This window comes from Salmo trutta, chromosome 6, assembly GCF_901001165.1.
Source record: "Salmo trutta chromosome 6, fSalTru1.1, whole genome shotgun sequence".
In the NCBI taxonomy this organism is placed as follows: Eukaryota; Metazoa; Chordata; class Actinopteri; order Salmoniformes; family Salmonidae; genus Salmo; species Salmo trutta.
Genome location: NC_042962.1, coordinates 21,073,577 through 21,096,598, shown reverse-complemented (window position 1 = coordinate 21,096,598; position 23,022 = coordinate 21,073,577). Strand labels below are relative to the sequence as shown.

At 43.0% G+C, this 23,022-nt stretch overlaps 1 protein-coding gene across 2 annotated transcripts in view; it reads right to left on the bottom strand.

The window, feature by feature from the left end:
* LOC115195639 (TGF-beta receptor type-1) overlaps positions 1–23,022 on the bottom strand; it is a 62,114-nt gene that overhangs the window by 18,448 nt on the left and 20,644 nt on the right. For both annotated transcript variants that reach the window (XM_029755716.1, XM_029755715.1), the window contains exons 2-5: positions 17,907–18,155; positions 3,510–3,746; positions 1,633–1,863; positions 961–1,128 (exon numbers count right to left, since the gene is read on the bottom strand). In XM_029755716.1, the coding sequence (XP_029611576.1) occupies positions 961–1,128; positions 1,633–1,863; positions 3,510–3,746; positions 17,907–18,155 (885 nt within the window). The remainder of the gene's footprint in view (positions 1–960; positions 1,129–1,632; positions 1,864–3,509; positions 3,747–17,906; positions 18,156–23,022) is intronic.

Below are 23,022 nucleotides of genomic sequence, written 5' to 3'. Positions count from 1 at the left end.
CTTAGTGGGACTATCATTTGTTTTTCAACAGGACAATGACCCAACACACCTCTAGGCTGTGTAAGGGCTATTTTACCAAGAAGGAGAGTGACAGAGTGCTACATCAGATGACATGGCCTCCACAATCCCCCGAACTCAACAAAATTGAGATGGTTTGGGATGAGTCGGACTGCAGAGTGAAGGAAAAACAGCCAAACAAGTGCTCAGCAGATGTGGGAACTCCAAGACTTTTTGAAAAACATTCCAGGTGAAGCTGGTTGAGAGAATGCCAAGAGTGTGCAAAGCTGTCATCAAGGCAAAGGGTGGCTATTTGAAGAATCTGAAATATAAAATATTTTGATTTGTTTAACACTTTTTGGGTTACTACATGATTCCATATGTGTTATTTCATAGTTTTGATGTCTTCACTATTATTCTACAATGTAGAAAATAGTAAAAATAAAGAAAAACCCTTGAATGAGTAGGTATTCTAAATCTTTTGACCGGTAGTGTATAGTGATATATATATATATATATATATATGTCTCTGTGGGATCGAGAGAGGTAGACACAGGGGAAGAATAGGGAATAATAACTAGGTAGGTAGTGTGCAGTCAGGAGATCAACTACAGAGGCCTGACAGGGATGATTTAACATCTATTTACAGATATAGAGTGGGGTGCAGACCTGCTTGTCATCATAGAAAGGGGAACTTGGAAGTTCGACTATGTCCATGATACAAACCTAATGTGTGAACATTATGATTAGAGAACAGATATACGTATGAAGTATTATATGCATGTCATTTAGTGCCTATGTTACACACAATTTGTAACACATTACTATTCTACGTGAAGCCAAAAGGCAAATGTTCCAACTCCCATCTCTTGACAAACAGTAAAGTCCTCAGTCGCTGATTGGTGGGTGTTGCTGTCACCAGTCACTGATTGACTGTGATTGGTCAATATGGCTGTCACTCACCTTGCGTGCCAACGATCTCCATGTGGAGGTGGGCCAGGCCGCTGGCAGTGGACAGGGAAAGTTTGATCATGCCCTCCACTGTGACGGTGTAGCGGTTCAGGTAGTCAAACAAAGAGCCATGCTCATGGTAGTCTGATACCAGCCACAGCTGGGTCCATGTCCCATTATCTGGAAAGAGAAGGGGGGAACAGAAAGAGGGAGGGTAGAGAGATACAGGTACAGAGAGATAAAGTAGAGTAAGATGAGTAATGGAGGAAAGAGAGCGAGAGAGAAAGACAGAGAGAAAGAGCGAGAAAGACAGTGGGAGAGAGAGAGACAGAGGTTAATGAACACAGTGAGTTGGTTCTCCTCAGAGCAATGTGATGTTACCTCCAGATGGCCAGAGAGCGCTCAGAGCAGCTGGACTGAGCACAACCACCACCCCAACTCTAGAAACACACACACCTACCCCTGGCTCTCTAGCCATGTTTCTGCACTAGACTGCATCCAAATATGCTGGAGTGACCCTTCTCATGATTATCAAACCGTTACAAGCCCACACCAGCACGGTCTACCTTATGCTAAACCCTAATAGAGGGGCATTACGAATCTTAAGGTCCGGCAAGTAAAGACAAAAATGCGCCCCTACAAAAGTGGTTCTGCTCTTTAGAGGTGAGCTGTGATTGGTTGTACCTTTGTTGTCGGCAGCGATGAAGCCCAGGATGTTCTCGTGACGCAGCATGACTGTCTGGTAGATCTCAGCCTCGCGGAACCACGAGCGCTCCTCACGGGACGAGAAGATCTTGACCGCCACCTCCTCGTCTCGCCACTTCCCCCGCCACACCTCGCCGAAGCGGCCCTTCCCGATGCTCTCCTGGAGTATGATGGTCCGGGCTATGGTCCTCTGAACCAGCAGGGGCAGACCTGGGAGGAAGAAGATGGTTTAGAAATGCGCTACAAGACGGGACTGGTCACTCGCTAGCAATGTACATAGTAACAACCGCTGCTTAAGATGAAAGCAATCCAAAGGATGACGTCATGAAAATGACCTGGAACTAACCTCAGTGTAAAAAGTGATTGGCTAATTGTCTGTGCTGCGGCTTTTTGGACAATATTCAGCAATTTTTTTAATATATTTTTTTAAAACCTTAAACATATTGAAACTGACACCGTCACAAACAGGCCAGAGTTGTGCTCCTGGGTAAATATATACATCGCTCTCTTTAATTTCACCAGCTGGACAGTCAGCTATTTACTGTGGGGCCTGCAGGGAGGGATTGAGAAGTTGAAAGCTGCAGGTACTAGCAGCAGCAGAAATAGCCAGGCTGTAGAGGCCGCAGAGGTCAGGGCCGTTAGAAGCCAAATGGAGCGTAGATTGTGGTGGGCTAGCTAGCTGTATGAGGAGAGAGGAGAGCAGGGAGGAGACAGATGGGGTCACTATGATCCTAGCAGGGTCTGATGTTCACTAGACGTGTGCCGTGACATCCTGGAAAATAATATTTTAGTCTACATGAGTGGACTGAGTGCCTTGGTTTTTCCATGACTATAGTAGGCCCCTAAATCGTATGCCGTGCTCCTCATCCTTTTTGTCAGTGTGTACTTAATTCAGGCAGACTGTGGATTTATCCACCTGCTTTGACAAAGAGCAAAACATTAAGCTGGGTAATTTAAGATCCCATAGTGAAAATGAAAAATCCACTCTAAAAGCCGGAAAAAAGGAGACACTAACAGGTTTGTCAAATTCAGTTAGACTGTGGACTTAGCTGGTCCTCCAGTTTTGATATCTTGCAGAAAGTACAAATTAACTGTCCTATACTGGAAAATCCTACAAACCATAAATCTATTCACATTTCGCGCAAAAAGTCCCAAGAAGTTGATTCTGAATCAAATCCAGCTATCCTAGAGGTGTGGATTTCTCTGTCAGTCCTGATAGTGAGCTGTTAATTGCTGGTCGGAACAAGACGACAAGGTTTCCGCGTGCCAGTTCTCTCACCACGTCTCCTGGCTGGCGTCTGGGGTTTAGAGCAGCTTCACAGCCGCTCTGTGTTAGCGCCGCCCAGTCAATAGAGCCACGGGCCGCACCGCTTCCATTACACCACAGCTAAGGCTGAGCCCATCTGAGCTAGAGATGGACCGATAAGATAACTGCTGCCTTCACTACACCCTCAATGAGGGCGGGAGTCACTTCTCCCTGGCTCGATCTCCCCCATCGTCTCACAGCGGAGTGTGTCTCTATGCACTGTTCTGTAGCTACACACACACACACACACACACACACTCAAGTTATTCACACAGGCACACACTCACACCTAGACGCATGCTGGTAAGCTCGCGCCCAGAACAGTCGCACGCTCATTCAATTGCACACACACAGCCAAACAAAGAAGCAACGCGAGTAGCCACGTCGGAGCAGATAAGGCACACACCAAAAGGATCTATTAATACTAAAAACAAACACAGAAAAAAAATCTATTAAATAATATAACGAAACATGAGCGGTCCTGCATGAGCAGAGACCCCCCCAACACAGTCACACACACACACCCTAACCCCATGGCTACCTAACCCACCAGAGCCGGAGCCAGAGGTGGTCATGTCGTAGATGAGGTCTTGGAGGGTGGAGCCCACGTTGAGGAAGGGGTGGTTCATGGAGGGGTCCTCCTCGTTGGGCACGCGGTGGTGGACGCCTGCACGGCTGTGGCAGATGTAGAAGACCAGCATCAGCACGAAGCACAGCACGCACACAGGCCCCGCGATGACTGCCGCCAGCGCCACAGGCCCCAGGGGCACCGGCTTCACAGTCGGCACTACGGGGAGGAGGGAAGAGAAGGGGTTAAAAGAGGAGCTAGATACAGGTGCTTTTCTTTTGACTGTGTTGGGTTTGGTTTTAGGCCCATCTCTGGTTGGACGTAGAGGAAAAGATGTCCACAGGCACATAAATTCACTGTTTTTTAAATACTGAGAATTTTGTTCACAATAAATAGTTTGTTAATTCACTTTGGTAACTATCAACATTCTTTACAATTGTTCCATCTAAATGAGTAACTATTTAAAAAAGGTCCAGTACAGTCAAAAACTTGATTTTTCTGTGTTTCATATACACACACACACACAAAAGTTTGGGGTTGCTTAGAAATGTCCTTGTTTTTGAAAAAGCACATTTTTTGCCCATTAAAATAACATCAGATTGATCAGAAATACAGTGCAGACATTGTTAATGTTGTAAATGACTATTGTAGCTGGAAACGGCTTATTTTTAATGGAATATCTACCTAAGCGTACTGAGGCCCATTATCAGCAAGCATCACTCCTGTGTTCCAATGGCACATTGTCTTAGCTAATCCAAGATAATTTTAAAAAGGCTAATTGATCATTTGAAAACCCTTTTGCAATTATGTTATTACAGCTGAAAACTGTTGTCCTGATTAAAGAAGCAATAAAACTGGCCTTCTTTAGACTAGTTGAGTATATGGAGCATCAACATTTGTGGGTTCGATTACAGGCTCAAAATGGCTAGAAACAAATAATTTTCTTCTGAAACACGTCAGTCTATTGAGAAATGAAGGCTATTCCATGCATGAAATTGCCAAGAAACTGAAGATCTGGTACAACGCTGTGTACTACTCCCTTCACAGAACAGCGCATACTGGCTCTAACCAGAATAGAAAGGGGAGTGGGAGGCCCTGATGCACAACTGAGCATGAGGACAACTACATTTGTGTGTCTAGTTTGAGAAACAGACGCCTCACAATTCCTCAACTGGCAGCTTCATTAAATAGTACCCGCAAAACACCAGTCTCAACAGTGAAGAGGCGACTCCAGGATGCTGGCCTTCTAGGCAGAGTTGCAAAGAAAAAGCCATATCTCAGACTGGCCAATAAAAAGAAAAGCTTAAGATGGGCAAATTAACAGACACCGGACAGAGCAACTCTACCTAGAAGGCCAAAATCCCGGAGTCGCCTCTTCCCTGTTGACATTGAGACTGGTGTTTTGCGAGTACTATTTTATGAAGCTGCCAGTTGAGGACTTGTGAGGCGTCTGTTTCTCAAACTAGACACTAATGTACTTGTCCTCTTGCTCAGTTGTGCACCGGGGCCTCCCACTCCTCTTTCTGTGAAGGGAGTAGTACACAGCGGATATCGGTATCGGCCAAAAATGTCATATCGGTGCATCACTAATTTGTTTATTCTTGACCACTTTAATTGCAAAATAATAACAGTATGGTACTTAAATTGTTAAAAACGTCTGAATTGGACCTAAGAGAATTTCAAACCAGCTGTGTGTGAAAAGGGGTCCAGGATAGAGTGGGCGAATGGGCCTTTTGGTTGACATGAAGTGAGCCTCATGTTGGGTAAAATAATGGGTGTACATCCAAGTGCTGGATTATACATATGGATAATCCTATAAGTACATTAAAAACAGAATACCCACACACCAGTGTTCCCCAACAACCTTTTCAAAAACGTCTGACCATTACAGTCTTGGCTCTTTGGTCCTTGTCTTCGAAAGGCATCAAATATATGAAAGCGATGACCGAAGGAATAGCATGGGTCGTCATATGCCCGTGTCACCAATGTCTTCACCAAGTCACTGGTTAATACGCTTTCATACGTCGACACAGTACGTACAGTATAGTCACATGCCTATAGGATGAATCACTGGGGCTCAAGGCTCTAGTTGTATCAATAGTGATGGAAGAGAAGCTGTTCTGACCTGAAGACCACAGTAAAATGTTGTTTTGACCACAAGACTGTATCTGAAAGGCTCCTACTGTGTTGGCCACTCAATCTCCTCTAATAGTTAGAAAACCATCAATAAAAAAAAAAAAAAAAAGGGCAGAAAGTGATCCTGCAATGACACACTATGAGCGGCTAATTATGTAAACATCGCAGGGAAAGCTAGGAAAATAATCAAACGAAAAGGGTCAAGTGTTGGGTGCGCTGAAGTTGTGCATTAAAGTCCTGGAGCAGTGCGTTCTCTGGTCCAAGGCTTTCGGCCAACACTTAAAAGGGCAGAGGTGGGCTTACTTGGTACGGCAACAGAGAATTGTTGAAGTTTGGAGAAAAATCTACCTTTTGCCAAAAACAGGGCCACTGGACTGCGTGGGCAACCATCTGTTGCATATAAATGTTTTAATTCCTATACAGAAAGCTATGCCAGAATGAAATGCTTAGTGTAGCAAGACGGGTATAGGTTAACCTAGGTCAATCCTTTAAACACAGGGATTTGGGTTGTTAAAGTCCTCTCCTCTACCTACATGGCAATCTCAGAGTTATTTCTGTCCTAATTCTATGATTTCTGTGCACAGAGGGCAGTCGTAATGATGTGTTTTATAACTGATGGGTAAGGCTATTTAGGATTGGCAAGGTAACAACATAATTAGGACTGAGGATTGTGTGTGTGTGTGTGTGTGTGTGTGTGTGTGTGTGTGTGTGTGTGTGTGGTGTGTTCGATGACGTTCAGAGATTGGGTGATTCATTCAATTGTACAGACAGACCGAGAAATCTGACGACTGTCGATAGGTACTTGGAACAGCTTCCTGTGCTTTCTCTTGCTAGAGCAAGAGACGTCCCTGCTGTGTACCGAACGTGTACCAACGACCCTGCCGTTTCTACTTCGCAATGTTTGTCAGTGGCCAAGAACTTGACTTTGAGCCAATCAGAGAGCACAAACCTCCACGTGGGGGACTAAAAAGAAGTGGAAAAAGAGGGCACTTCCCCTGATGTAATCCACCCCCTTTTCATAAGAATGGTTCTAACTAAAACAATAAAGATGCAAAATACAAGTCTTATATACTGCTCCAAAAAATAAAGGGAACACTTAAACAACAGAATGTAACTCCAAGTCAATCACACTTCTGTGAAATCAAACTGTCCACTTAGGAAGCAACACTGATTGACAATAAATGTCACATGCTGTTGTGCAAATGGAATAGACAACAGGTGGAAATTATAGGCAATTAGCAAAGACACCCCCAATAAAGGAGTGGTTCTGCAGGTGGTGACCAAAGACCACTTCTCAGTTCCTATGCTTCCTGGCTGATGTTTGTCACTTTTGAATGCTGGCGGTGCTTTCACTCTAGTGGTAGCATGAGACGGAGTCTACAACCCACACAAGTGGCTCAGGTAGTGCAGCTCATCCAGGATGGCACATCAATGCGAGCTGTGGCAAGAAGGTCTGCTGTGTCTGTCAGCGTAGTGTCCAGAGCATGGAGGCGCTACCAGGAGACAGGCCAGTACATCAGGAGATGTGGAGGAGGCCGTAGGAGGGCAACAACCCAGCAGCAGGACCGCTACCTCCGCCTTTGTGCAAGGAGGAGCAGCAGGAGCACTGCCAGAGCCCTGCAAAATGACCTCCAGCAGGCCACAAATGTGCATGTGTCTGCTCAAACGGTCAGAAACAGACTCCATGAGGGTGGTATGAGGGCCCGACGTCCACAGGTGGGGGTTGTGCTTACAGCCCAACACCGTGCAGGACATTTGTCATTTGCCAGAGAACACCAAGATTGGCAAATTCGCCACTGGCGCCCTGTGCTCTTCACAGATGAAAGCAGGTTCACACTGAGCACATGTGACAGACGTGACAGAGTCTGGAGACGCCGTGGAGAACGTTCTGCTGCCTGCAACATCCTCCAGCATAACCGGTTTGGCGGTGGGTCAGTCATGGTGTGGGGTGGCATTTCTTTGGGGGGGCCGCACAGCCCTCTATGCGCTCGCCAGAGGTAGCCTGACTGCCATTAGGTACCGAGATGAGATCCTCATACCCCTTGTGAGACCATATGCTGGTGCGGTTGGCCCTGGGTTCCTCCTAATGCAAGACAATGCTAGACCTCATGCAGCTGGAGTGTGTCAGCAGTTCCTGCAAGAGGAAGGCATTGATGCTATGGACTGGCCCGCCCGTTCCCCAGACCTGAATCCAATTGAGCACATCATGTCTCGCTCCATCCACCAACGCCGCGTTGCACCACAGACTGTCCAGGAGTTGGCGGATGCTTTAGTCCAGGTCTGGGAGGAGATCCCTCAGGAGACCATCCGCCACCTCATCAGGAGCATGCCCAGGCGTTGTAGGGAGGTCATACAGGCACGTGGAGGCCACACACACTACTGAGCCTCATTTTGACTTGTTTTAAGGACATTACATCAAAGTTGGATCAGCCTGTAGTGTGGTTTTCCACTTTAATTTTGAGTGTGACTCCAAATCCAGACCTCCATGGATTGATAAATTGGATTTCCATTGATTATTTGTGTGATTTTGTTGTCAGCACATTCAACTATATAAAGAAAAAAGTATTTTGGATGTGTTATTTTAGTGTTCCCTTTATTTTTTTGAGCCATCCATCCATCCATCCATCCTTTACATACTTTACATACTTTACATCTAGCTAAAGAGTTTTGTGCTTAAAGAAGGATTGTTTTGTTAGGTTCAGTGTAATAATGTCCAACTGCTCATTACTTAGCTAGCTAGCTAACTGAGCCAGGCAGTTATACACATTTCATATGAAACAAATGGTGCACAATGCACACAACAATAAATGCTTTGCCACGCTAGCTATCTAGCAAGATGAAGAAATGATTACATTCACTCTCCATTATCCCATAGTCAGGTTGGTTGTTTAGCATCAAAACCAACATGTGCGGAACTATGGGGGGAAAAAAGACAGTTGGCTTGTAAATATAATTTTGTCTCCAATGTTTACTGAAAACAAAATGTGCACTTGTCTTTCAAATACATCGTTACAGTTGATGGTTAGCTAGCTACTGAATTTTTACCATATTAGCATAGATGTAACAGTTAAAACCAGACATGTTATCAAGAACAAGATAAAGTTAGCTGAAACGAGCCACCTACGATTCCCCACATGGCAGCTTTTAGTCATTGTTGCTAGCCATCTCACCATCCAAAATCACAACACACAGACTTCTGCCACATTGAAGCGTGTGCATCATTTTCCTTATTACAAACCTGTAATAAAAATTATAGAAGATATCCATTTGTTAAACTATCCTTTAGTGAAAGGAGAATGTCCACAAGTATTATGGCTGCTGTTCACAAGGTCTGCAAACCAAACTTGTCCGTGAGGTGTTGTCACAGTAGTTTGTAAATATAATTTGTAAACAAAGTTTGAAAGTTAATCTTGAAAAGGCTGATGCTAATAAATTAGCAACAACATCCACCTTGAAGTTGATAGCAGCTGCTGCAGCCGCCGTCGCCATTGTCACACTACTACAACACAAGCTAGCTACCGTTACTTGCATTAGTGTGGGAAAACTACCGCTTACTGATTATTTTCTCTTGCGCTCTCTTCTTCAAAGTTTTATGGAAGACAACAACCTATTAGGTGTATTGCCACCACCTGTATTGGCTGCTTATCAGCCTCCTATTCTGTAATATGAATTCATTAGCTCTTGCGCTCTCAGTAGTGAGGTGTCTTGTCACTTAAAAAAAGCCACACCCATTGCAAGTCAAAATGTGATAGTGGAATGAACCTGTCGCTCTAAAAATCTGCTTTAATACAGTTGAATGGCAGAGGCCTTCTGTCCAGCTTCTGAAGGCCTAGCCAAAGGCTGGCTGAGCTAGCTAGATTTTTCTACCCAGAGACCAAAGAATATCTAACAGCAAAATTAGCACAGCTTGCAAGTTAGCTTACATTTGCGACAACAGGGGCAAGCCAAATAAGCTACAGCCACCTTGTGGACTGGAATATTTAAACCATGGATGCAAACTGTAAATAATTGCGCCAGAGGGGATGCCTGCCATTTTACGGGCTCCTAACCAATTGCTCTATTTTGAGTTTTTGCACATTTTTTGTAACTTGTTTTGTACATAATGTTTCTGCTACCGTCTGACCAAAACACGCTCCTGGATATCAGAACAGCGATTATTCATCTTGAACTGGACAAAGATGTTTTTTTTCTTGTTTTTTTTAAAACAAAGGATTTACTGCTGCTTCAGGACCAGGCCCAAATTCCCGTCATTCACATGAAGAGCAGAGGGCAATACAGTGGGCGATACATAGACCGCAGATTCGGGTGCCTTGTGAGACTTCATCAGCAAGTGGGTAATCCGCCTCTACCATCCATCCTACTGGCTAACGTGCAATCACTAGAGAATAAACTGGATGAGCTCCGTTCTAGACTATCCTACCAACGGGACATTAAAAACCGTAAGATCTTATGTTTCACCGAGTCGTGGCTGAACGACACCATGGGTAATATACAGTTGGCTGAGTTTTCCATGCATCGGCACGAAAGAACAGCTACCACTGGTAAGCTGAGGGGTGGTGGTCTGTGTCTATTTGTCAATAACAGCTGGTGCACGATCTCTAATATTAAGTTAATCAAGGTTTTGCCGATGTACGAGTACCTCATGATAAGCTGTAGACCCCACTATCTATATTATTCGTAGTGCTCTATTTACCACCACCATCCGATGCTGGCATTAAGACCACACTCAACGAGCTATTTAACTTGTTAGGGCTAGGGGGCAGTATTGACACGGCCGGATTAAAAAAACGTACCCGATTTAATCTGGTTACTACTCCTGCCCAGTAACTAGAATATGCATATATTATTGGCTTTGGATAGAAAACACCCTAAAGTTTCTAAAACTGTTTGAATGGTGTCTGTGAGTATAACAGAACTCCTTTGGCAGGCAAAAACCTGAGAAGGTTTCATGCAGGAAGTGGCCTGTCTGACAAGGTGTTGTTGTTCTTGCTTCTGTTTATTGAAGAGTCAGGATCTTAGTTGTAACGTGACACTTCCTACGGCTCCAATAGGCTCTCAGAGCCCGGGAAAAACCTGAACGATGACGAGGCAGCCTCTGGCTGAAACACATTATCGCCTTTGCCAAGTGGCCCATCAGAGGACAAAGGGCTTCGGCTCGTGCCCGAGTCGACCCAGTGATATATTTTCTTTCGGCTGTTTACCTAATTGCAGATTCCCGGTCGGAATATTATCGCTTTTTTACGAGAAAAATGGCATAAAAATTGATTTTAAACAGCGGTTGACATGCTTCGAAGTACGGTAATGAAATATTTAGAAATCTTTTGTCACAAAATGCGCCGTGCGCGCGACCGTTATTTACCATTGGGATAGTGTCTAGAACGCACGAACAAAACGTCGCTGTTGGAACATAACTATGGATTATTTTGGACCAAACCTACATTTGTTATTGAAGTAGAAGTCCTGGGAGTGCATTCTGATGAAGAACAGGAAAGGTAATCAAACTTTTCTAATAGAAAATCTGACTTTGGTGAAGGCTAAACTTGGTGGGTGTCTAAATAGCTAGCCCTGTGATGCCGGGCTATCTACTTAGAATATTGCAAAATGTGCTTTCACCGAAAAGCTATTTTAAAATCGGACATATCGAGTGCATAGAGGAGTAATGTATCTATAATTCTTAAAATAATTGTTATGCTTTTTGTGAACGTTTATCGTGAGTAATTTAGTAAATTGTTAGTAAATTCATCGGAAGTTTGCGGGGGGTATGCTAGTTCTGAACGTCACATGCTAATGTAAAAAGCTGGTTTTTGATATAAATATGAACTTGATTGAACAAAACATGTATGTATTGTATAACATAATGTCCTAGGTGTGTCATCTGATGAAGATCATCAAAGGTTAGTGCTGCATTTAGCTGTCTTCTGGGTTTTTGTGACATTATATGCTAGCTTGAAAAATGGGTGTCTGATTATTTCTGGCTGGGTACTCTGCTGACATAATCTAATGTTTTGCTTTCGTTGTAAAGCCTTTTTGAAATCGGACAGTGTGGTTAGATTAACGAGAGTCTTGTCTTTAAATAGCTGTAAAATAGTCATATGTTTGAGAAATTGAAGTAATAGCATTTCAAAGGTTTTTGAAAATCACGCCACAGGATTCAACTGGCTGTTACGTAGGTGGGACGAATTCGTCCCGCCGGTCCTAGAGAGGTTAACTTCTTAGGGCTAGGGGGCAGTATTGAGAATTTTGAAAAAAATATGTGCCCATTTTTAACTGCCTCCTACACCAATAATATGCATATTATTGTTCAGGTTTGGATAGAAAACACTCTGAATTTTCTAAAACTGTTTGAATGGTGTCTGTAAGTATAACAGAACTCATATGGCAGTCAAAACCCTGAGACAGATTCTGACAGGAAGTGGATACCTGATGTGTTGAATTACCTTTAAGCCTATGCCATTGAAACACACAGGGGCTTATTAATGTTTGAGCACTTCCTATTGCTTCCACTAGATGTCACCAGCCTTTACAAAGTGTTTTGAGTCTTCTACTGTGAGATCTGACCGAACAAGAGCCATGGAACGGTGATGGCCGATTAGACTCTGGCGTGCGAGTTCATGTTGGGTACTCTCGTTCCAATACGTTTTAAAAGAGAACGCAATCGTCCGCCTTGAATATTATTCATGTTCTGGTTAAAAAAGGCACTAATGATTTATGCTATACAACGTTTGACATGTTTGAACGAACGTAAATATTTTTTTCCCACTCATTCATGAAGTGAAGTCCGGCGGGCTTAGATCATGTGCTAACAACACGGAGCTTTTTGGACATAAATGAGCTTTTTCGAACAAAACTACATTCGTTATGGACCTGGGATTCCTGGAAGTAACATCTGATGAAGACAATCAAAAGGTAATGGATTATTTACATAGTATTTTCGATCTCTCCAACATGGCGGTTAGTCTGTATCGCAAAGCGTATTTTTCTGGGCGCAGTGCTCAGATTATTGCAAAGTGTGATTTCCCAGTAAGGTTATTTTTAAATCTGGCAAGCCGGTTGCGTTCAAGAGATGTAAATCTATAATTCTTTGAATGACAATATAATATTTTACCAATGTTTTCGAATAGTAATTATTTAATTTGTTGTGCTGACTTGACTGCCGGTTATTGGAGGGAAACGATTTCCTGAACATCAATGCCATAGTAAAACGCTATTTTTGGATATAAATATGAACTTGATAGAACTAAAAATGCATGTATTGTCTAACATAATGTCCTAGGAGTGTCATCTGATGGAGATTGTCAAAGGTTAGTGCATAATTTTAGCTGATTTTCTGGTTTTGGTGACACCTGTCTTTGAATTGACAAAACATTACACACAGCTATTGTCAATGTACTCTCCTAACATAATCTAACTTTATGCTTTCGCCGTAAAACCTTTTTGAAATCGGACAACGTGGTTAGATTAAGGAGATGTTTATCTTTCAAAGGGTGTAAGATAGTTGTATGTTTGAAAAATTTGAATTTTGACATTTAATTGGTTTCAAATTTGCCGCTCTTGAAATGCACCTGTTGTTGATAGGGTGCACCACGGGTGGCACGCTTGCGTCCCACATAGCCCCTAGAGGTTAAGAACAAATTCTTATTTACAATGACAGCCTAGGAAAAGTGGGTTAACTGCCTTGTTCAGGGGCAGAACGACATATGTTTACCTTGTCAGCTCGGGGATTCGATCTTAGCAACCTTTCGGTTACTGTTACTGGCCCAATGCTCTAACCACTAGGCTACCTGCCGTCCCCTATTAGCCTCTAATGCTAATAGCTAGCTAGTTAATAAATGTACTGAGTAAGAGCAAACATAGCTAGCTAATACAGCCTGATATTACCAGTGATGGTGTAGACCTAAAATCAGCATGTTGTTTGTCCAACAGTATCTTCTAAATCAAAAAGAAATATGCAAAGCAAGAATATGTTAGCCACATGAAGTAGCTAAGAGAAAAGATTGAATGTTATAGGGTCCCATAGGAAACACTTATCAACAGTTAGTTCCTACCCGGTCACAATAACGCCTCCCTGGCATTTTAATTTGTCGTCATCTCAAACACTGTATTCAAAGTGCCCACTATTATATTCTAACTATAGAATTAGAATAGTCATTCTATTTCCATGATTTCAACAGTTTTGCTCTAATCCGCAAGTCAAATCGCAATTGCAACATTTGGTTAAAAATAAGTCCTAGATTATTTGTCCATATCACTCAGCCCTACGTGGCAGTGTGTAAATTCGCAACTGGGCAGTGGTGTAAAGTACTTAAGTAAAAATGCTTTCAAGTACTAGTTAACCTGTTGGGGATAGGGGGCAGTATTTGCACGGCCGGATAAAAAAACGTACCCGATTTAATCTGGTTACTACTCCTGCCCAGTAACTAGAATATGCATATAAAGTTTCTAAAACTGTTTGAATGGTGTCTGTGAGTATAACAGAACTCATATGGCAGTCAAAACCCTGAGACAAATCCTAACAGGAAGTGGAAATCTGATGTGTGGAATCACTTTCAAGCTTTGCCATTGAAACACACAGGGACTTATTAATCTTATTAATAACTGACCCAAAGAGAGGCTTGGGAAGTTGGTCACAGGGGGAGGGCCATTACTACAATGACGCGGGAGCCCATGGGAACCCTTTTGTTCTGAAACGTTTAGTAAGACAATGCAATCGTCCGCCTTGAATATTATTGAAGCTCTGGTTGAAAAAGGCCCTAAAGATTTATGTTATACAACGTTTGAACGAACGTAAATATATATGTTTTGCACATTCGTGACGACAAGCCCCGCGCGCTTCAGTACATTATGAGTAGCCTTCGGAACGCGCTAACAAGAAGGAACTATTGGGACATAAATTCTTAACTTTTTCGAACAAAACTACATTTGTTGTGGACCTGGGATCCCTGGAAGTGCCTTCTGATGAAGATAATCAAAGGTAAGGGAATATTTACAATAGTATATCTGATTTTAGATGGTTTCAAGATGGCGCTAACATGTATCGCCTAGCCTATTTTTCTGAGCATACCACGTCGTTTATTGCAAAGTGTGATTTCCCAGTAAAGTTATTTTTAAATCTGGCAATGCAGTTGCATTCACGAGATGTTAATCTATAATTCTTTGAATGACAATTTTACATTTTAATGTTTTCGAATAGTAATTTTGTAAATTGTAGCGCTGATTCACCGGAAGCATTTGAGGGAAAATATTTTCTGAACGTCACGCGCCGATGTAAAATGCTGTTTTTATATATAAATATGAACTTTATCGAACAAAAAATGCATGTATTGTGTAACATGATGTCCTAGGAGTGTCATCTGATGAAGATTGTCAAAGGTTAGTGCTGCATTTAGCTGTGTTTTGGGTATTTGTGATGCATCTAGTTGCTTTGAAAATGGCAGTGTGATTTTTTTTTGGCAGGGTACTCTCCTAACATAATCTAATGTTTTGCTTTTGCTGTAAAGCCTTTTTGAAATCGGATAACGTGGTTCGATTCAGGATAGGTGTATCTATAAAATGGTGTAAAATAGTCATATGTTTGAGAAATTGAAGTTATAGCATTTATGAGGTTTTGTATTTCGCGCGACGCGATTCCACTGGCTGTTGACTAGGGTGTGACGCAAGCGTCCCACGTTCCCAGACAGGTTAAGTTGTTTTTTTGACAACTTTTACTTCACCACATTCCTACAGAAAATACTGCACTTTTTACTCCATACATTTTCCCTGGCGCCTAAAAGTACTCATTACATTTTGAATGCTTAGGACAGGAAAATGGTCCAATTCACACATTTGTCAAGAGAACATCCCTGGTCATCTACTGCCTCAGACATGGAGGACTCACTAAACACAAATGCTTTGTTTGTACATTATGTCTGAGTGTTGGAATGTGCCCCTGGCTATCCGTAAATAAAATAGTGCCATCTGGTTTGCTTAATATAAGGAATTTGAAATGATTTATACTTTTACTTTTGATACTTAAGTACATTTTATCAATTACATTTACTTTTGATACTTAAGTATATTTTAAACCAAATACTTTTAGACTTACTCAAGCAGTATTTTACTGGGTGACTTTCACTTTTACTTGAGTCATTTTCTGCTAATGTATCTTTACTCAAGTATGACAATTGGGTACTTTTTCCACCACTGCAATTGAGTGCAGGAAATGCAGAAATGATAAAAGTGCTGAAATTTGAATTTAACAGTATAAAACAATCAAAATGGAGAAACACTCATTGAAATCACTTAAGGAAGCTAAGGACTCTGGGGCCCTGGGACTAAACACCTCCCTCCGCAACTGGATCCTGGACTTTGATGGGCCGCAACCCCGGTACAAAGGGTAGGCAACAACAAATCTGCCACAGTGATCCTCAACATATGGGCCCCTCAGGGGTGAGTGTTTAACTTCTTTGGGATAGGGGGCAGTATTTTCACGGCCGGATAAAAAAAACGTACCCGATTTAATCTGGTTACTACTCCTGCCCAGAAACTAGAATATGCATATAATTAGTCGATTTGGATAGAAAACACTCTAAAGTTTCTAAAACTGTTTGAATGGTGTCTGAGTATAACAGAACTCATATGGCAGGCCAAAACCTGAGCAGATTCCATACAGGAAGTGCCCTGTCTGACAATTTGTTGTCCTTCTGTTGCATCTCTATCGAAAATAAAGCATCTGTGCTGTAACAGGACATTTTCTAAGGCTTCCATTGGCTCTCTAAAGCCGCCAGAAAGTGGAATGGGGTGTCTGCTGTCTCTGGGCAAAGAACAGCAGCAGAATTTGTTAGTGGTCAGCCTGGGGACAGTGAGACTGAGATGCGCGTTCACGAGACCACTCAATTTTTTTCTTTCAGCCTTTGAATGAATACAACGTTGCCCGGTTGGAATATTATCGCTATTTTACGAGAAAAATCGTATAAAAATTGATTTTAAAGAGCATTTGACATGCTTCTAAGTACGGTAATGGAATATTTTGAAATTTGTCGTCACGAAATGCGCTCGCGTGTCACCCTTCGGATAGTGACCTGAATGCACAAACAAAACGGAGGTATTTGGATATAACTATGGATTATTTGGAACCAAAACAACATTTATTGTTGAAGTAGAAGTCCTGGGAGTGCATTCTGATGAAGAACAGCAAAGGTAATACAATTTTTCTAATAGTAATTCTGAGTTTAGGTTGTCCCAAACTTTGGTGTCAAATTAGCTAGCCATGATGGCCGAGCTATGTACTCAGAATATTGCAAAATGTGCTTTTGCCGAAAAGCTATTTTAAAATCGGACATAGCGATTGCATAAAGGAGTTCTGTATCTATAATTCTTAAAATAATTATGTATTATTGTATTCTTTCAAAGACTGAAAGAACAAAATGGAGAATTCACATGAACACGCATCTCCAGTGTCACTGTCCCCAGGCAGGCCAGTAACAAACAGAGCTGCTGTACTTAGCCCAGAGACATCTCATTACACTTTCTGGCGCCTTCTGAGAGCCAATGGAAGCCTTAGAAAATGTCACGTTACAGCACAGATGCTGTATTTTCGATAGAGAGGCTACAGAAGGACAATAAATTGTCAGACAGGGCACTTCCTGTATGGAATCTCCTCAGGTTTTGGCCTGCCATATGAGTTCTGTTATACTCACAGACACCATTCAAACAGTTTTAGAAACTTTTGAGTGTTTTCTATCCAAATCTACTAATTATATGCATATTCTAGTTTCTGGGCAGGAGTAATAATCAGATTAAATCGGGTACGTTTTTTATCCGGCCGTGCAAATACTGCCCCCTAGCCCCACCAGGTTAATACTAGAGAAATGTGAAGTTTGAAATGAAATAGTTTGCTAATATGGGTGATCGTTACGGGACAGTTGATGGCAACAACCATCAAACTAGTAGTAATAGAACTTTAAAAGGATTATAAAAACAATGATGCATATTAACGTTAGAAACTTAACGTTCTAGTTATTGTTTTCACGACAATTTGGGCAACTTATCTCGATGTGGATTTTTTTTGCCATATCGCCCAGCTCTACTTTGCGGTCCAGATTTGAATTTGAGGACCCTAGATAGTACTCCACAGTAGAGTAGAACGGTCCATGTATAAATAACCCTGAGGCCTACAGTCTAGCCCTTATAAATGCAAAGGCTTGGGTTCTTCGTTTACTGTGTGCATTTATGAGACACCCACAGACAGACACACACGGGACGGACCTGGGAAGACGCTGAGGTCGGGGTTCTTGTTGCACCAGTCGGTGCCGCAGCACATGGGGTAGATGCCAGTGTCGTCCTTGGTGGAGGGCGCACAGATGAAGGGGCGGTCACGTGGGATCAGCTCGTTCTCTGGGACACACATGCTGCTCTCGGCGGTGATGCTGCTGCCAGACTTCCTGACGGACACGAAGCACACTCCTTCCGTGGAGCACGTGGAGTTGAGACATCGCTGGCAGTAACACTGCAAGGCTATAAGAGGGTGGAAGGAGAGAGGGAACATAGAGATTCAGGTAGAAAGAAAGAAAGAGTGGGAGGGAACATGAGGACAAAGGAGAGATTAACACCACTGATTTTCTTCCCCACAAAAGGAACTGAACAGAGTGCATGTTACAATACAAGAGCGCAATTTCACAGTGTGTGTGTGTGTGTGTGTGTGTGTGTGTGTGTGTGTGTGTGTGTGTAGCAGTTACCATAAAAGCAACAAATAAGTAGTTACAGTGCAGCACAGAAAAACCTCAATGCTGTCTGCTACACTAATCAAAAACAAGTCAACACTTCAAAACAACGCTAGCCCACTCTGAGGTGATGTGATCCACCTCACCACCCGCGTTCTCACTTCCCCTTAGTCAGCTTCCTTCCTGCTCAGCACGTTTGCTGCCAGAACACTTGCAGATGAAACGTGAGACGTCATCAAGAGCGAGCGTGCCAGACTTTCACCTTCTCACAACAACAACCCCAAGAGCTTTGTGTTGGTTAAGACCTACAAATTTACTATGAACCTAGCTGGGTCAGTTTAAGTTGCTTCCCCCTCTCCATTTGTCTATCCAGGCTACCTCTTCCCTCACTATGGTTACACTTCTTTCTCTATTTATTCTCTTCCTCTTCTCCTTTTCCATCTCTATTATTACACTTCTTTCTCCCTCTACGCCAAAGGTTCAGTCTAATGGTATGGTTGTGTTGCTAAGGCTGAGTGAGTATAACTTGGAGCAGGATGGAGCAGCCTAGGCCTATCACTCTGACTGAGACCTGTAGCAGTTCCAACTTCAAAATGAGACTTTGGGAATTCAAATCTGTTTTCACTTTGCAGCCCTCATTTATACCTGTCGATACAGACAAATTGCTCTTTAAACTCAGCACGGATGCCTGTCAGTTCAAAGCTTTCTAGCCACTTGAGGGATTCAGATAGATGCTGAACCAGGTCAGACATACAGACAGACAGCATGCATGGCCAGTCTAAACCGTCAGACCACTACTAGACATTGGGGGATAAATTATTTACTGAACAGATATTCATTACGCGAGGTGCCTTCCTACGCTTACAAGGCTGGTTGGTGGTGGTGGCGGCTCCAAAGGCAGGTCTGGGGTATCTATAGCTGACTAGGCTACTTCTGTGTGGCTTTTGGCCCCTAGCTCCCCAATAAACACACGCTCGCTATGGCACCTGGCTCACACGCACGCACACACACCCCACCTGGGAGTCAAACATCAAGGCAGGCAGACGCCAAGCCCTAACCTCTGTTTAGGTGTGTGTAATGACAACCGAGTGTGAGGAAAGGCTACTCAGGCAGAGGGGGAAGAAGGGGGGGACAGAAAGGGCAACTAAAAAAGGACAACTTGAGAGTGAGTGAAAAAGAGAGCGCTAGAAACAAAGTAGAAAAGAGAGACAAAGAAGGCGTGCGCGACCTAAATTATTTTTTGAATAACCTAGAGGAGCGAGTCTGTCCCTCCCATAACCCTGGTGCCTGCCCTTCAGTTTACTCTAAACAACTAGTCACTCAAAACCCAGACAACTATTATGGCAGCGGAGCATATCTCAAGTGTCTAGACAGTCTCCATACCTCCACCTTAACAATACTGCTTGGCCTCAGGGGGAGGAGGTGGATGGTGTGACTGTCTGTGTGTCTTTGGAAGGTTGCCACGTGTACGGCCCGTTGTCATGACAAAGACACCTCAACTCTAGAGCCCATTAGACATGAAAAGCGTCCAAGAATGAGAAATGGTGTTGTAATGTCAAAACAGCACTGATCTTTTTTTTATTATGTTTACATTTATTTTACAAGGCAAGTCAGTTATTGAAAATAAGAATTTGTTCTTGACAGCCTAGGAACAGTGGGTTAACTGCCAGTTCAGGGGCAGAATGACAGATTTTTACCTTGTCAGCTCGGTGATTCGAACATGCAACCTTTCGGTTACTAGTCCAACACTAACCACTAGGCGATCCTGCCGCCCCATCTGAACCAACGTGGCATGCAAAATTATTATGGTGGAAATCTAGGTTTCAATCATTTCGCCCATCAGTGACCATTGAGGAGAAGAGAAACCTAGGGAAGAGATTAAACGATTTTGAGACAAGTCTGTCATGTTTCAGTGTCTGCCGGCACAGCTGGAATGGCGTGGCAGACCAAGAGAGAAAGCGAGAGACAGACAGTCAGGGTTGGGACCACAAGAAGCTGCTGAGGGAGGACAGCTCATAATGGCTGAAATGGAGTGAATGGAACGGTATCAAACACATTTGATTTATTCAGTTCCAGCCATTACTATGAGCCCGTCCTCCCCATTTAAGGGGCCCTCAGCCACCCATGGTTTGGACAAGTTGTCTCGGTCACAGTCTGGTCCTATTTTGGATGTGGAGAGTGCGACTCACTGCCTACTTGGCATGGGAAAATTAATCAGACAGACACGCACGCAGCAACTAGACTAAATAAACACGTCTGTGAATGGGACAATACTTTTCCAGTGTCTCATCTGATCTCAGACCAGTATAAGAGTGAATCTAGGGGTAGTGGCAGACGCTCTCATCCAGAGTGAATTACAGTCAATGCATTCAACTAAGTTCAGTAGGAGAGAAAAGAAAAGTAGCTGTTCAGTATGAAAGCTGTCATAATCACACAGTGGTTTCCATCAACAGGTGAAAGCAGAATTCTAATATGAACCACCCATCTGGTTCACCCACTGCACTGTTCCCTCATCCCATCTTTTCATATCAGTTAGTTATCAAAGAAGAGAGAACATGAGGGGAGAAAGTCTCTTTAGGCTGCTGAGCATCCCTTTATACATGGGAACATTTAATTCCTTTGTAGTTGGGAGGTAATTGGGCAGTGGACACAGAGGCTGGCACACAGGGGGCATGAGTAAGGCAGGATGAGTCTGATTAGATCTGTGGTTTCCCTCAGCAGAGAGAGAGACAGCGATAAAACATTTTTTTAAAGTTTACAAAAAAGGAGGTAGGGAGAAGGACAGAGAGAGCGAGAGAAGATGGGCCTAGATAGCGAAAGATGAGAGCCGTTGCCAGGAGAGCAGAGCAGTTGTCCAACAGCCGGCGGATTCAATCTGCTCCCCTTTCCATCATTCCTCAGATATGACACAACAGCAGACACACACACACACACACACACACACAAGTAAATGGCAGGCATAAGGAATTCATCCTTCAATAGCACAGAAAGCAACTAATTTAACCAGGGAACAGGGGAGGAGTAGCTGGCACTGAAGAAGCAGGTAATTTATTTAGTCTGTGGCAAAGCACCATTTGTTAGGTGTCATAAAATGTATAGGGGAGAAAAAAAAAGTCCTCTCTCGCTTTCTCCAACCCCCTGATGTTTGCTCTACATCAAGTAAACAAAGTCTACCCGGTAAAACGGCTTGACAAAATAGGCACGATTGGAATTATTTACTAATTTAGGGGAGCGGACCTGGAGGACAGACAGAGCGTAAACAAAGCTCTCACAGTGATCTAACAACTCGACAAATACACCCAACCACACAAACACCAAGGCATACAAACTGTTCCATGCCTACCTCTAATCCCAATTGGGCCATGGTTATATATATATAAAAATAAATAAAATGTTTTTAAATCACACACACACACACACACACACACACACACACACACACACACACACACACACACACACACACACACACACACACACACCTAGAAAGATGGCGTAGAAGCAGTCCCAGTCATATTAAAAAGAAACACCCAGAGGGGGCAGGATCGGGGTACTAAGGGCAAGGACCACATACAGAGCCTTCAGAAAGTATTCACACCCCTTGACTTTTTCCACAGTTAGAGTTTTAATTAATGGCCGTGATAGGAGAAAACTGAGGATGGATCAACATTGTAGTTACTCCACAATACTAACCTAAAATGGGAGAGTGAAAAGATGGAAGCCTGTACAGAATACAAATATTCCAAAACATGCATCTGGTTTTTCATGGTTCGGGCTCTTAAAGCTACAACATACAATGACATTCTAGACGATTCCAACTTTGTGGAAGGCCCTTTCCTGTTTCAGCATGACAATGCCCCCCGTGCACAAAGCGAAGTCCATACAGAAACGGTTTGTCGAGATCGGTGTGGAAGAACTTGACTGACCTGCATAGAACCCTGACCTCAACCCCATCTAACACCATTGAGATGAATTGGAATGCTGACTGCGAGCCAGGCCTAATCGCCCAACATCAGTGCCCGACCTTACTAATGTTCGTGGCTGAATGGAAGCAAGTCCCTGCAGCAATGTTCCAACATCTAGTGGAAAACCTTCCCAGAAGAGTGCAGGTTGTTATAGCAGCAAACGGGCAACCAACTCCATATTAATGCTCATGATTGTGGAATGAGATGTTCGACGAGCAGGTGTCCACATACTTTTGGTCATGTAGTGCATTTCTGAATTTAATTTCAAATAAATTAGCTAAACTTTCTAAAGACAAGTTTTCACTTTATCATTATGTGTAGACAGGTGAGATAGATATATAGATAGATACACAGATATACACACACACTTTTCAATCAGGCTGTAAAACAACAAAATGTGGAATAATTCAAGAGGTGTTAACACTTTGAAGGCCCCTAGAGCATAGTAGACCCTGAATGATGCCAACTGATATCCTCCTCTCCTCCATCCCCCTCGTTCATTCTCTCGCTCTCTCTCCACAACGGTTAGGCTGTGTCAAATCCAAGTGAATACCAAAAAATGTGAGGGGAAAAAAAGGTTAAAAGAGAAAAATAAAGGAAAATTGCATATGAAAAGGTTATTTAAAAACACTATGCCATTTGTAATGACCAGAGGCAACGAGCCAACACATGGTCAATGCCATCAGCATCAAACAA